Source organism: Equus quagga, chromosome 5 (assembly GCF_021613505.1).
Source record: "Equus quagga isolate Etosha38 chromosome 5, UCLA_HA_Equagga_1.0, whole genome shotgun sequence".
NCBI lineage: Eukaryota > Metazoa > Chordata > Mammalia > Perissodactyla > Equidae > Equus > Equus quagga.
Window position 1 is genome coordinate 40,005,188 of NC_060271.1, and position 12,340 is coordinate 40,017,527.

At 59.2% G+C, this 12,340-nt stretch overlaps 2 protein-coding genes across 4 annotated transcripts in view; one reads left to right on the plus strand and one right to left on the minus strand.

Moving 5' to 3' along the window:
* The window catches only part of LOC124238977 (F-box only protein 44), a 5,407-nt gene extending 5,276 nt beyond the window's left edge, over positions 1-131 (minus strand). For all 3 annotated transcript variants that reach the window (XM_046660261.1, XM_046660259.1, XM_046660260.1), the window contains exon 1: positions 54-131. The gene's annotated coding sequence lies outside the window, so the exon portion shown is untranslated. The remainder of the gene's footprint in view (positions 1-53) is intronic.
* Positions 132-279: 148 nt separating this feature from the next.
* Positions 280-6,166, plus strand: FBXO2 (F-box protein 2). The gene is made up of 6 exons (XM_046662908.1): positions 280-699; positions 3,744-4,091; positions 4,519-4,648; positions 4,719-4,814; positions 5,189-5,327; positions 5,525-6,166. The coding sequence occupies exons 1-6, from the start codon at positions 678-680 to the stop codon at positions 5,657-5,659; spliced, it is 870 nt and encodes a 289-aa protein (XP_046518864.1). The 5' UTR covers positions 280-677; the 3' UTR covers positions 5,660-6,166.
* Positions 6,167-12,340: the final 6,174 nt, after the last annotated feature.

Here is a 12,340-nt window from a genome sequence, read left to right on the forward strand (position 1 = left end):
CCGGCCGCCCGCGCCGCGCCGCGGCGACCCCCGCGCCCACTGCCGCCGGTCACCTGCGCTCGGCCGCTGCTGCGCGATCTCTTTCGGCCGCCGAGGCTGAGCCGGCCTGGCCTGCGCTCGCGGGTGGATGCAGCCCCGCCCCGGCCCGCCAGGCCCCGCCCCGGCCCCGCCCCCCCCCCGCCCCCCGCGCCCCCGGCCCCGCCCCCCGAGGCCCGCGGCCCCGCCGCGACGCAGGAAAATCACCTGGGGGGGCGGTGCCGGGAGGAGCCTCTGGCCGCTCCCTCCGCCCGGGCCGCGCGCCCCGCACCCTCCTCCTGACCCAGACTCTCCCTGCCCACTCGCCTCCTCCTCCCCGCAGCCACCCCGGAGGGAGCTGCGAGTCGCCCCAGATCGGGCCCTCCCGCCCTCCTTAAAAAAAAAACCGACTCCCGACCTGTCCCGGCCTCCTGGGTCTGCCGAGGAACCGGTAGCCTCAGGCCTCGGGCCGACCGTTCGGGCCTGCGGGGCGTCCGGGCGCCGGGCCAGAGGCGGGGCGGGGGCGGAGGCGGGGGCCTTTAAGAGGCGCGGCCCGGCGGGACCCGACCCAGACGCGGGCAGCGCCTGGACTCGCCGCCGCCGCGGGACTCGGGCAGCCCCGCAGCGCTCGGGCTCCTCCTCTCGCGACCGCCTTCGCAGCGATGGACGGAGACGGTGACCCAGGTAGCCGCCGCCTCCTGCACCCACTCGCTCCATCCGGGAGGGGAGACCGGGGCAGGCGGGCAAGTGCGACACAGAGGGGGCATCACAGAGCGAGGGGGCTCCTGAGACCCAGCGCGGCAAACTTTCTCCCGAGCAAAGCCCTTGAGACAGTCTCAAAAGAGCACAATCCTCCTTCTGGTGCCTCGGTCTGGCGGGAGGCCCCGAGAGGTGACACGCCTGGGTCCCACTTACGCAGGAAATAGTATGAGAGTAACCCCACGTTCCTGCCTCCCAGCTTCCTGAGGGTCTATGGGGCCGGGGTCTGGGACGCATCTGGGATGAAGGAAGCTGCAGGCCTTTTTCTTCTATCAACTTCTTCCATTTTCAGCAGCTTTGACCTGTGAGCTGCCTGAATCCCCATGGATTTCTTGGGGTCCTGGCCTCTCCCCACCCCATCCCAGCCTTCCTCCTGGGCTCCCTTGTCTGGAAGGGCTGTCCTTCATCTGGGTGGCCAGATGCCCAGTGGGGACCAGGCCAGCAGTGAGAGAGAGTTGGGATGCCGGCTCTTGCCGATGCTCAGGGCCCTCTGAGACTGCCCAGTCATCTTGCCTGGCACCAAAGATCCCCCCTCCTGACCCCTCGATCTCCCCCGCTGGGCCTGTAGGGGCGGCCTGCTGAGTCAGGGTGGGAACAAACCTGCAGGCGCATTCCCTCACCTCTTCCTCAGTGGCCCCTCTGAGAGTGGGCACGGTTTGGGGGAGGCAACAGGGAGCAGATTGGTGCCCGCCCAGGTAACCAAGCCGCCCTCTCCCAGCCCTGACAATCCCAGCTCCTTCAGCTCCTGCCCCCAGTCCCTGGCCCCCTTGCCACACCCTTTATAGGGCCCCAGAATGGGCTCCTACTTTTTCCCAGGGCCCAGCTATTCCCTGGACTCCGGGGCCCAATCCAGGTGAGTGATTCAGCCTCGGAGGCAGCGTCCAGGGGCCAGATAACTTTCCGACAGCAACAATGTGGGGAGTTGTGTGTGCTTGAGAGGCTGTGGGGGGGTCTGTAATTATATCTGGGTCCTAGAGTGCCAGGCCTGGGGCCAGGAGGGGGACTGGGCGAGGTGCACCTTTCGGGGGAGCATCAGGTGTCGACCAGGGCCAGGGCAGGGCAGGAGGAGGGGTGGAGAGGTGAGGACACTGGGCCTAGCTCCCCAGAGAGCTGTGGGCAGCAGGATGGGCAGGTTATGTGGCTTCGGGGCCTGGCATTTTCCTCTCTGTCTTCCCATTATTCTGTGCAGTGACTCGGGAAAAGCCAGTAAGCCTCTCTGGGCCTCAGTTTCTTCCTTGCCAAAAGGGAAGGGGTAACCCCCGACATCACTAAGATGTGGCAAAAAACACTAGTAATGGAGGGAAAGTGCTGTGCTCAATATGATTCACTAACTAAGGTTTATTGAGGACTGACTGTGCGCTCAGGGCTCTGAAGAAGACGCACCTGATTCAGCTTTCAGGTGTCTGACTGTGTGGGAGGGGGAGAAAATGCTGCTGCTTGTGAGGAGGTAAAGGGCTGGCAGGCTGGGGTCCCGGCAACACCCACTCAGGTCTTGGCCCTGCCTGTTCCCTCCTCCAATGCCCGGCCTGTGTCCACCCTCACCTTGGCTTTCCAGGCTCCAGCCCTTAGGAACCCCCATCCTAGGCCTGAGAGTGGTGGCCCCCCCCCATCACCCAGAGTGGCCCCGACTCCTCCTCACTGTCTCTCCCTCCTCCAGAGACACTGGGCACTTGGTATCTGCTTATTCAAGGCTTCGATGGCCCCGCTGAGGCCAGCTGGGATCCAGGAGACAGTCCAGCCCACAGCTCCTGACATCTGTCCACCTCCTGACAATTTAGATAGCCCTTCCCCCATCCTCAGGGGATTAGAACATCAGCACTGTCCGAATGGTCTGGGATGATGATTACCCCATTTTACAGATGAGGGAACTGAGAGCCAGGGATAGGAAAAGGAGGGGTGAAGAAACCGTCCGTTCCCATGCGCGGGTTACATCTCCCTGTTTGATGTACGTGCTCTTTTTAACAAGCCCTCCTCCCATCCCCAAGTCACACGGCTGTGGCTGGCGGGGGTTCCAGTCCCTGTTCTCCCTTCCCTTCAGGGCTCAGATTGGCATGTCCCCTGCCCTAACACTAGCAGTGTGACCTTTGGCAAGTCACTTCACATCTCTGAGCCTGAGCATTTTCATCTGCAAAATCAAAATCCTAACAGTGCCTCCAATTCAACAGATTCTTTTTTGGAGACTGTGATGGTTAAAGGTGGCCCTGGAGCTGGACTGCCTGGGTTCAAATCCAGGCTCCCACCACTCAATTGCTGTGTGATCCTGGGTCGTTTCACCTGTTTGTGCCTCAGTTTCCTCGTCAATGAAATAGGGACAGCAATAGGAACGACCTCACAGAGATGCTGTGAGGATCCAAAGAGTCAATAAAATTAAAATGCTTAGAGCAGTGCCTAACACTTGCTAAGTGCCCAGTAAACACTAGCCGCTGACAGTGTGCCATGCAGGGTGCCTGATGCCAGGCACGGGGGGACGAAGCAGTGTTTCCCAGACCCGGTTCCAGACCTCATGCCCTCAGTCTAGTCCGGAGAAAAGTGTTCCTAAACCATCACACCCTGGGACAAAAGCTAGGAAGGACAGGAACTCAGGGCGGTGACAGGATGTAATAAGGGGAAGTCTGGAGGCCTCCCCTGAGGAGGTGAGGGGAGGATTAAAGGAGTTCCTGAGTGAAGCCTTAAAGCAGTGCTATACATGGATGCCGTTAATAATGTCACTTGCTGTTATCTGCTCAGGTATGGGGTTTACTGGCCCTGCAGGGGAAACTGAGGCCGCTCTTCCGACTTGGGGCTGGTCTGCAGCCCCGGCCCCCGTGGGCCTCCTCCAAGGGGTCCCAGTCTCTGGTCACAGAATCTCTGGCCCCAGCTGCGGGTGGTCCGAGGGTGGGAGCGGGGTGGATACCGACACATCGCGGTTGCGGGGCGCGGAGGTGGACAGTCTACGGGGAGTCACAGCCCTCCTCCGGCCCTTCCTGCAGAGAACGTGGGCCAGCCCGAGGAGGCGAGCCTGGAGGAGCAGCAGGAGGAGGCGGGCGCCGGGGAGGAGCGGCCCGAGGAGGCGGAGGCGGCATACCTGGACGAGCTGCCCGAGCCGCTGCTGCTGCGCGTGCTGGCCGAGCTGCCGGCCGCCGAGCTCGTGCAGGCCTGCCGCCTGGTGTGCCTGCGCTGGAAGGAGCTGGTGGACGGCGCCCCGCTCTGGCTGCTCAAGTGCCAGCAGGAGGGGCTGGTGCCTGAGGGCGGCGCCGAGGACGAGCGGGACCACTGGCAGCAGTTCTACTTCCTGAGCAAGAGGCGGCGCAACCTGCTGCGCAACCCGTGCGGGGAAGGTGAGGGGTCACGCCCTATTACCCCGGCCTGGGGAGCTCAGCTTCCCCGTCTGTCGAATGGGCCGTAACAGTGCCAGCCTGCTTTGGGGGTTAAATGAGATAAAGCGCTTGGCACAGTACCCAGCACAAAGTAGCCCCAATCAATACTGTATTGTTATCTCCCGCCACCTGCTCCCTGGGGGTCTCTTTCCCACGTCCTTCCACCCTCAGTGAGCTGGGGCAAGACAGACCCTGTGGAGGACCCTCCCAGGAGGGAGAATCTGAGGGCAAACAGAAAGTGCTTACCATTCACCCCCACCATCACTGCCCACCGCGACACCACGAAGTACCACGTGCACCCGACCCCCTGCTATAGGGGCGACAGCCAGATCTGCCGCATCCTCAGCAGGGACTGGGTGACCAGGGTGGGGCTGTCCTGTTCCTACAGAGGACTTGGAGGGCTGGTGCGACGTGGAGCACGGTGGCGACGGCTGGAGGGTGGAGGAGCTGCCCGGAGACTGCGGGGTGGAATTCATCCACGATGAGAGCGTCAAGAAGTTCTTTGCCTCCTCCTTCGAGTAAGGAGAAGGGGCGTGGAGGGGAGGGGGGAGAGGGGCCTCCGCTGAGTCCTAACTCCACTTCCCCCAGGTGGTGTCGCAAAGCGCAGGTCATTGACTTGCAGGCCGAGGGCTACTGGGAGGAGCTGCTGGACACCACTCAGCCGGCCATCGTGGTGAAGGACTGGTGAGGGGCCAGTCCCCGGGGTCGGGGCTCTGCAGGGCGGGGGAGCAGGAGTACCGGCAAACTGTAGCCGCGGGTTTTCAGAAGGTGGAAATCCACCACCCCGCCTGAATTTTAAATGTTAGCAAGTTTTGTTTGTTTTAATATCTGTCTGTGGTCCAAACAAAATGCATCTTTCTGGGCTGGCTTTGGCCCCAAGGTTGGGTCTGGCCCACCTGGGGTTTAGTCCTTGGGCGACTCACTTTCTCTCTCTGGCCTTAGTTTGCTTGTCTGTAAAACGGGGACATGGGTAGTGGGGGCCCGCAGGGTTACCTTCTGCAGGAGGCCGGGCCCCTGGTACCTGCTCAGCAGGGCGCTCGCTCCCTCCCTCGGGGCAGGTACTCTGGCCGCAGCGACGCCGGCTGCCTGTACGAGCTCACGGTGAAGCTGCTGTCCGAGCACGAGGATGTGCTGGCCGAGTTCAACAGCGGACAGGTGGCAGTACCACCGGACAGTGACGATGCGGGCTGGATCGAGGTGAACCGGGGGGTGTGCGGGGCCTGCGCGCGAGGGGCGGGGCTCGTAGGGACCCCGCCCACTGGAACCAGAGAGGTGTGGTGGAGGGACCCTGGGCTCAGAAATCAGGACCGGTAGAGGAGGGTCGTTACGCCCCGGGGTAGGGTGGCTGGGGTGCCCTCAGGACCCGAGCCTGACCTCCTTATGCGCCCCCCCAGATCTCCCACACCTTCACTGACTACGGGCCCGGCGTCCGCTTCGTCCGCTTCGAGCACGGTGGGCAGGACTCCGTCTACTGGAAGGGCTGGTTCGGGGCCCGGGTGACCAACAGCAGCGTGTGGGTGGAGCCCTGAGTGACCCCTCCTCCAGACTCCCCGAGCTGCCCTGCAGATAGCCTTAGTCAGCAGCATCCTCACCAACCCCCACCCCAACCCCGCACTCCTCTCCCGCCCCTCATTCCAAGCCCAGCCCCCACACCGGGAGAGAGGGTTTTGTTGGCATATATTTGCATATATTTGCATGTAGAACAGAAGATGGGTGAGGGCATGGGCCTGGGCCAGGCCCACCGCTGAATCCCCCGCACCTAGCACAGTGCCTGCCACAAAGTGGGGCTCAATAAATATTATTTGTCCAAGAAAGGATGAATGAACAAACGGATGAATGAACACCCCATCCGTTCGCATCCTTCTCTGTCTCCTGAGGGCCCCTGGCCCAGCCTGGAAAAATACTTGGTGGGGCTCCAGCTGCTCTGGTCTCCAAGGGCCCTTGGGCTGGTGCAGAGCCAGCCAGGCCTGGGCCAGCAGGACAAAGGCTGGGATTGTGAGGCCAAGGAGCGGGGAGCTGGGCCTGGCGCCTGACTGACACCCAAGCTGCCCAGAGGCCAGAACAGGGTGTGTGAGGGGGCGCTGGTCTCCAGGCCTCTCTTGGTCCCCATCCCCATTCTTTTCTGGAGGCAGGATGGTGGGTAGTGGCAGCACCTGGTCTAGGGGACAAATTCTCCTGGGCCCAGGGAGGGATGCCAGTGGCCGGGTGGGGGATGGAGGAACAGAGAAAGAGTCAGCTTAGTGTCCCTCTTCAGTCCATGCCCACTTCATGCTGTCCTGGTCATGTCAGCACCTGGTCTCATGGGTCATTTTCCAAGCCCTGCCCAGAGGCTGGCCCCTGGCGCTGGTTTGAGGGGAGGGGTGGGGTGGGGGCAGGCTCTGTGCTAGGCCATCCCCTTCTGGCCCCCCAGCAGCTTTCCAACCCAGCCCCTCCCCAGGACTCTCAGCCGCTGGTCCTGGGGATGGGCCAGCGTCTTGAAACGTCTGCTCTCCTCTCCAAAGTGGTGGCCATTAAAGTCCCCATGCCCCTTCGGCTTTCCTTTGATTCTGATCCCTCGTGCCACCTGCTGGGGCCTGCCTGCACTTGTTCACTGGTTCATTCATTCACTCATTCATTCGTTCACAATTCCTGAAGCCCCAAGGCTCTATGCAGGGCCCTGAAGTTACAGAGGTAAGACACTTTGTTCCAGGAAGAGTCCCTGGCCTGGCCACATCGAGGATGGGGCACCCTGGGAAGGGATCTATCCAGTGCCCCAGGGGCTCCAGTCTAATGGTGAAGGCATAGTCCCTGCTCTGGGGGCATCCTCAGTCTGACAGGGGAGAGAAATCCCTGAGAACTCCCAGTCTGAGGGTGGAGGCACAGCCCCGGCCCCATGGGCCCCCTCAGTCCTCTCTAGGGGATTTCACATTCCGGGGGGAAGGTGTAGTCCACACCCACTTGGGTTGCCAATCAGATGGCCAGTGATGCCTGGCCCTGGGGGTCAGTTTGATGAGGAGCCATGAAGGAGGAGAGTGACCCCCTTGAGCTCCCAGCTTTTAGTAGAGGGGTAGTGGGCAAGGTGATGCTTTGGGACACGGGACTAGGCTGGGCGTGTGGGGAGCCAGATGGGGATGAGTCAGGAGGGGAGCAGAGCCTGTTCTGGGGTTATGGGAGGAGGGTGGACAGAGAGACGCAGTAGATGTGAGAGCGGGGAGTCTGGGTCCGGGTGCCTGTGAGGACTGGATGTCAGGGCAGGAATATGGGGGGCATGAAAGGTGCTGTAGTGGGAGGCGCTCCCCCCATGAGGCATTCAGGAAAGACGCCCACGAGGGGCATGGGGCTCTGGGTTGAAGATTTAGGAGCTGCAGTGTCTGGCCAGCAGCCAAAACCACAGGCACTGGTGAGGGCTGGCAACAAGTGTGGAGTGAGGCAGGAAAGGCCCAGGGAAACCTTGGCCCCTGGGCCACAGTGGGGGAGACGAGCAGCCAGGGAGGCAGGGCGTGGGGGGAGTGGGAGGGTCCAGGCCATCTCCAGCCAGCTGCCTGCTCTCAGACGAAGGAGCCAGAAGCCCGGAGGCCAGATTCTTTGTCCTGAGGCTGCTGTGGTCTCTCCCCAGGAAACAGGGCCTGCAGAGGAAATCTGAGGGGCTTAGATAATGGGTGGTCTAGACCCACTGTCCCCGCGTGTCTGTCACTGGAGAGACAATTGGATACAACAGTGGCACTTAGCGCAGGAAGACAAGACAGCTGCTCCTGGGTCTTCAATGGGCTGAGGTTGTAGTGGGAGGGGGCCGCACAGCTCACTGTGCACAGGGCACGTCCTGTCACGCCACCCCTGGAACCTTGGAGTGGGGAATGGGGGGAGGGCACTGTTATTTCCTTCTACACATGGGGAAACTGAGGACAAGAGACTTTCCCGGCATATGACATACGGAGTAACTGGAGAAGCGCAAGTTCCAATCCAGGTGCGTCTGGCTCCCAAGAGTGCTCTTAACCCCTCAGCTTTCTTGTCCCCTGCTCTGGAGGGCAGAGCCTGGCCTGGAAACCGTACAGTTAAAGGGTGGTCATATCAGCTTCCTTCCGGGAAAATGCGACACACTTTCCAGCACGGGGGGCCTCGGGGCTCTCTCTGGACAGTGAGGAGTGTGGAGGCTGGAGATGGCAGACCGGCTGGCCCCTCTCTCAGTGGCACCTGAACATCGGCAAACGAGAGGGAGTCCTGCAGGTCCCCTAAGGTCCTTTCTAATCAATCGATACTTATTGAGCACCTGCTGTCTGCCAGGCAGGAAGAAACCAGACAAAGCCTCTACCCTCCCGGAATGTACAGTCCACATGGGGAAACGTGAAGACAAGCAGCTAAATAAATGAGTAAGATAATCACCGACAGGATCTAGCGCTTAATATACACACCAGGCACTACTCTGAGAGCTTAACAGATATTGACTCATCATCATAGCCTTATGATATGGGAACTGTTATTCCATTTTTACAGATGAGAAAACTGAAGCACAGAGAGGTTACCTGAGGTCACTGCTAAATGTGGTGGAAGTGGGATTCTACTCAGCCACTTGACATCTGTAGTAGGGCAAACGAAGCAGAGAGTGAGGGCAGGAGGGCTACTTTGGTCAAGGTGATCAGGGAGGACCCCTCTGAGGAAGTGACGTTTGAATGATGAGGAGAAACCAGCCATGCAGAAATCTGAAAGAAGAGCATTGCAGGAGAAGTACGTGCAAAGGCCCTGAGGTGGGAATGAACTCACTTACAGATCAGATAGGCGGCCAACACGGCTGGAGCCCAGTGAGCAAGTGGGGACGTGGTTTGACATGAGGTTGGAGATGTAGGCAGGCAATCCCGAGAGCTTCCTGAGCACCTCCTGTGTGCTCTGTCTTATAAGGTATAAATGGCATAGGAAGCACATATGATATCAGTGTCCATTAAGGGAAACCTTGTCTGTCTAGCAGGAGTTGGGGATGGGGAGTAAGACATCGGCAGCTTACAGTCTCATTGATGAAACCAGATTTCCCAAGAGTCACAGGATAGACGATGATGGTGGCAGCAATGATGGTAACAATGCCAGACGTTTGCTGAGGACTTACAGGTGCCAATCCTATGCTAAGCACGCAGGCTCATTTAATCTGCTCAACAGCCCACTCTGGTAGATGCAGATATTCCCATTTTACGGGTGAAAGAGCTAAGACTTGGAGATTTTGGGTAACTTGCTCAGGGCCACACAAGGAGTAAGTATTTGAGGCTGGATTTCCAGCTCAGGTCCTAGCCACATCACTATGGTACAGGACCAAAGATGGGCCCATGCCAGGGGACGAAGCAGGGGCAGAAGCTAAGGGCTTCGAGGTGAGGAAGAGTGGAAAGAGTTAGAGATGACGAGGACTGTGGGGCTCCAGGGGTCCTATGCATGTCTTTGTCCCAGGCAGAAGGAGGGGTGCTCAGTGTTTCTGGGCCATTTTGCTTAAGGGGTCAGGGGACGTAAGATGAATTTTCTTTTATGTTTCTTGGTGGAGCCCTCTATTTAACCATTTTGCCATGGAAAAAAGTCTCTTTTCCTCTTTCTGATTTATTTACTTTGTCAATCTGTATTTTTGTATACGTGATAGGTTTAATTGTAGACATAGAGGGAAGTGGGTGTCGGGGGAAGGATCAGTGCCTCCAATCACCACTAGGTGTCAGCATTGTCAAGGGAGTCCCCAGGCGGGGCTGGTCCTGCCCGGTTCTCTGCAGAGAAGGGGGCCTCAGAAGTTGGGATTTGAATCCGAACCCCGGTTTCCTTCCATTGACTGAGGCTCTGTCTGGGTCTGCAGAGGCTGGGCTCCCTGCCCCGCTTTGGGCTGCTCCTACACCAGATGCTCTTGAGAAACCTTTAGGAGGCCGGGTGCTCTGAGGCCTGAGTCCCGTAAGATGAGGAAGGGCTGGTGGTTGCCAGGGATCCAGCCCCAAACAGGTCTGGGGACCTAGACCCCCGCTAGTCCGTCCCCACCTCCCAGCGCCCCGGGCCTTCCTCGTGTTCTCTCGCCTGCAGCGAACACAGAACACCCAGGCAGCTCCAGTCCTGCTCTCCTGGTGAGTAATGACTTGGCTATTTTTTCCCAGTAAATTAAAGCTAATCTTGTGTTGACTCTGCTGAACAAGGAGAATAATGAAGAAGATTAAGATGAGATGGTATTCATTCTCCTCCAACAAAAGCCAATTAATTGTCCGCAGGATTACTGCCCTGAGCCATTAGCCGCCACCAGCTCCGCAGACAGGGTGGGCAGGGCTGGGGGCATCTCCTGTTGCTTCAGCTGGGGTCTATTGGTGGTGCAGCAGGAAAGACTTCAGTTAGATGTCAGAAAGAACTGCCTATATTGGGGGGGGGGCTGGAGCCAAGGAGTGGGATGTGAAGCCTGTGGAATCACCCTCCAGGTGACATTTGTAAGACACAGAGAGAGACTCCACAGGGATTCCTGAACCCCTGCACACACTGGGCATTTACCCTCTGAGGCCCTGGACCACTTGCCCATCTCCATCCCAGGCCACCTGGCACCCTCCCCTGCCTTTCCTCCCACAGGGGATCTCTCTGTGACCTGTCCCAGGTCATGGGCTCCATGCTGGGGTCGCCTTTGAGAAATGAACCTGTACGCAGGGGTCTCCAGCCTCCTCCCCGCCCTGCTTTCCCGCCCCCCTTCCCCTCCCAGGCATCAGGGAGGCTGCTTGTCAGGGTTAAGAACATGGATTTGGAGACGGAAACACTTGGGTTTCACCCGACTTGGCCCCTCATCCTCATCTGCAGAATGGGACCTGCAACCCCACCTGCCGACCTGCTTTGCTGCTCTGGGAGCTGAAGAACCCAAGGCCCCAGGCCCGGCTCCCGGGGCCCACGAGGCTCTCTGTGCAGAACGGGAGGCCGAATGGAGGGGGCGACTGCTGCGCCGCGGGGGCCACTGTTGTCGAGGGGCAGGAGGGAACTGACATTTGTTTATCGCCTGCCCCATCGACGTTATCTCGTCAGCTCCCCACAGCAGCCCCCGGGAGGCCTCATTTTGTCGTCCAGATTTGTGGAAGAGGCAGCTGAGGCTCCAAAGGAGGGTCCAGTGGTTGAGGTCACAAAGCTGTGATCAGCAGAGTTGGCTGGGATGGGGCTGGGTCCGGGGTCCCCCATGTGAGTGCCCCTCCCGGGCGCCACGTGGCTTCCTGCACGTGAGAGGCGTCAACACGCACTTTCTGAATGAGTGAAACGCTTGTCGCTTGCTTTTCCTGGGCCAGTGAGTCTCTGTTTCAGGCTCTCCCACATCCAGGTGACTCCCGGAAGTAAATGGGTTGTGTGTGATTTGCAACATTCTTCTTGGTAATTCTCGGCAAGACGCCCATCTTACTACCGCTATTAAGAGAAGTCGCCCCTTCCGCCCGGACCTCAGAGACTGCTTCATCACTTGCACTGATAAGGTTTTGTTATTTTCTGATTGTGGCAAAGGTCCCTGTGGTCCCCATTTTACAGTCCACGCTGTTTCACACCTATGGGATGCTCACACGTGCCAGGCGTGTTTGAAGCACTGTTCGTGCATGCTTTTGCTTACCCCCCAGCACACCTGGGACCTATTGTCATTTCCACTTGAGGGATGGTGACGAAACTGAGGCTCAGAGAAGTGCCATTTTGCCCAAGGTCACACAGTTGGGACTTTGTGAGGCTGGAATCCACCTCAGGCCCGTCTAGCTCCAGAGCCAGAATTCCCTCCCCTCGAAAGGGCTCCCCACGTGGGTGACTTTCATGGGGGATTCCGGGCCTGTGCGGAGTGGGACTCAGGGGGGGCATGGGCCTCGGGGTCCAGATGGAGCCGATAGGATTTTTGTGTCCCACGGATCCTACGTTTAAACTCAGCCTCAAGGACATACCTGTGCTTCATATGCGAGAGCACTTAGTGTTCGAGCACTTACTGAGCACCTTCTGTGCATCACCTCGTTATCCTCCGAGGACGCAACAGTGAGCCGTGAGGTCCTCGTGCCCTGAGAGCTCGCAGACTTTTATAAAAGGAGGCGTTCCCAGCTCTGACCTGCCCTGCCTGTGTGACCTTGGCCAGGTCACTTAACCAGTAGGTGCCTCAAGTTTGCGCATCTGTGAAACGGGGGGCTGATCATAGTTCCCACCGCAGAGGGTCGCTGTGAGGATCAGGTGAATTAACATCTGTAAAGCACTTCGATCAGGGCCTGCCCGTGGAGAGTGCCAGGTACGAGTTTGTTAAA

Coding starts and splice junctions, on each gene's coding strand:
- FBXO2 (XM_046662908.1), top strand. CDS start 678: ATGGACGGAGACGGTGACCCAG. Junction 700..3,743: donor GGACGGAGACGGTGACCCAG/GTAGCCGCCGCC, acceptor CCCTTCCTGCAG/AGAACGTGGGCCAGCCCGAG. Junction 4,649..4,718: donor TTCTTTGCCTCCTCCTTCGA/GTAAGGAGAAGG, acceptor CACTTCCCCCAG/GTGGTGTCGCAAAGCGCAGG.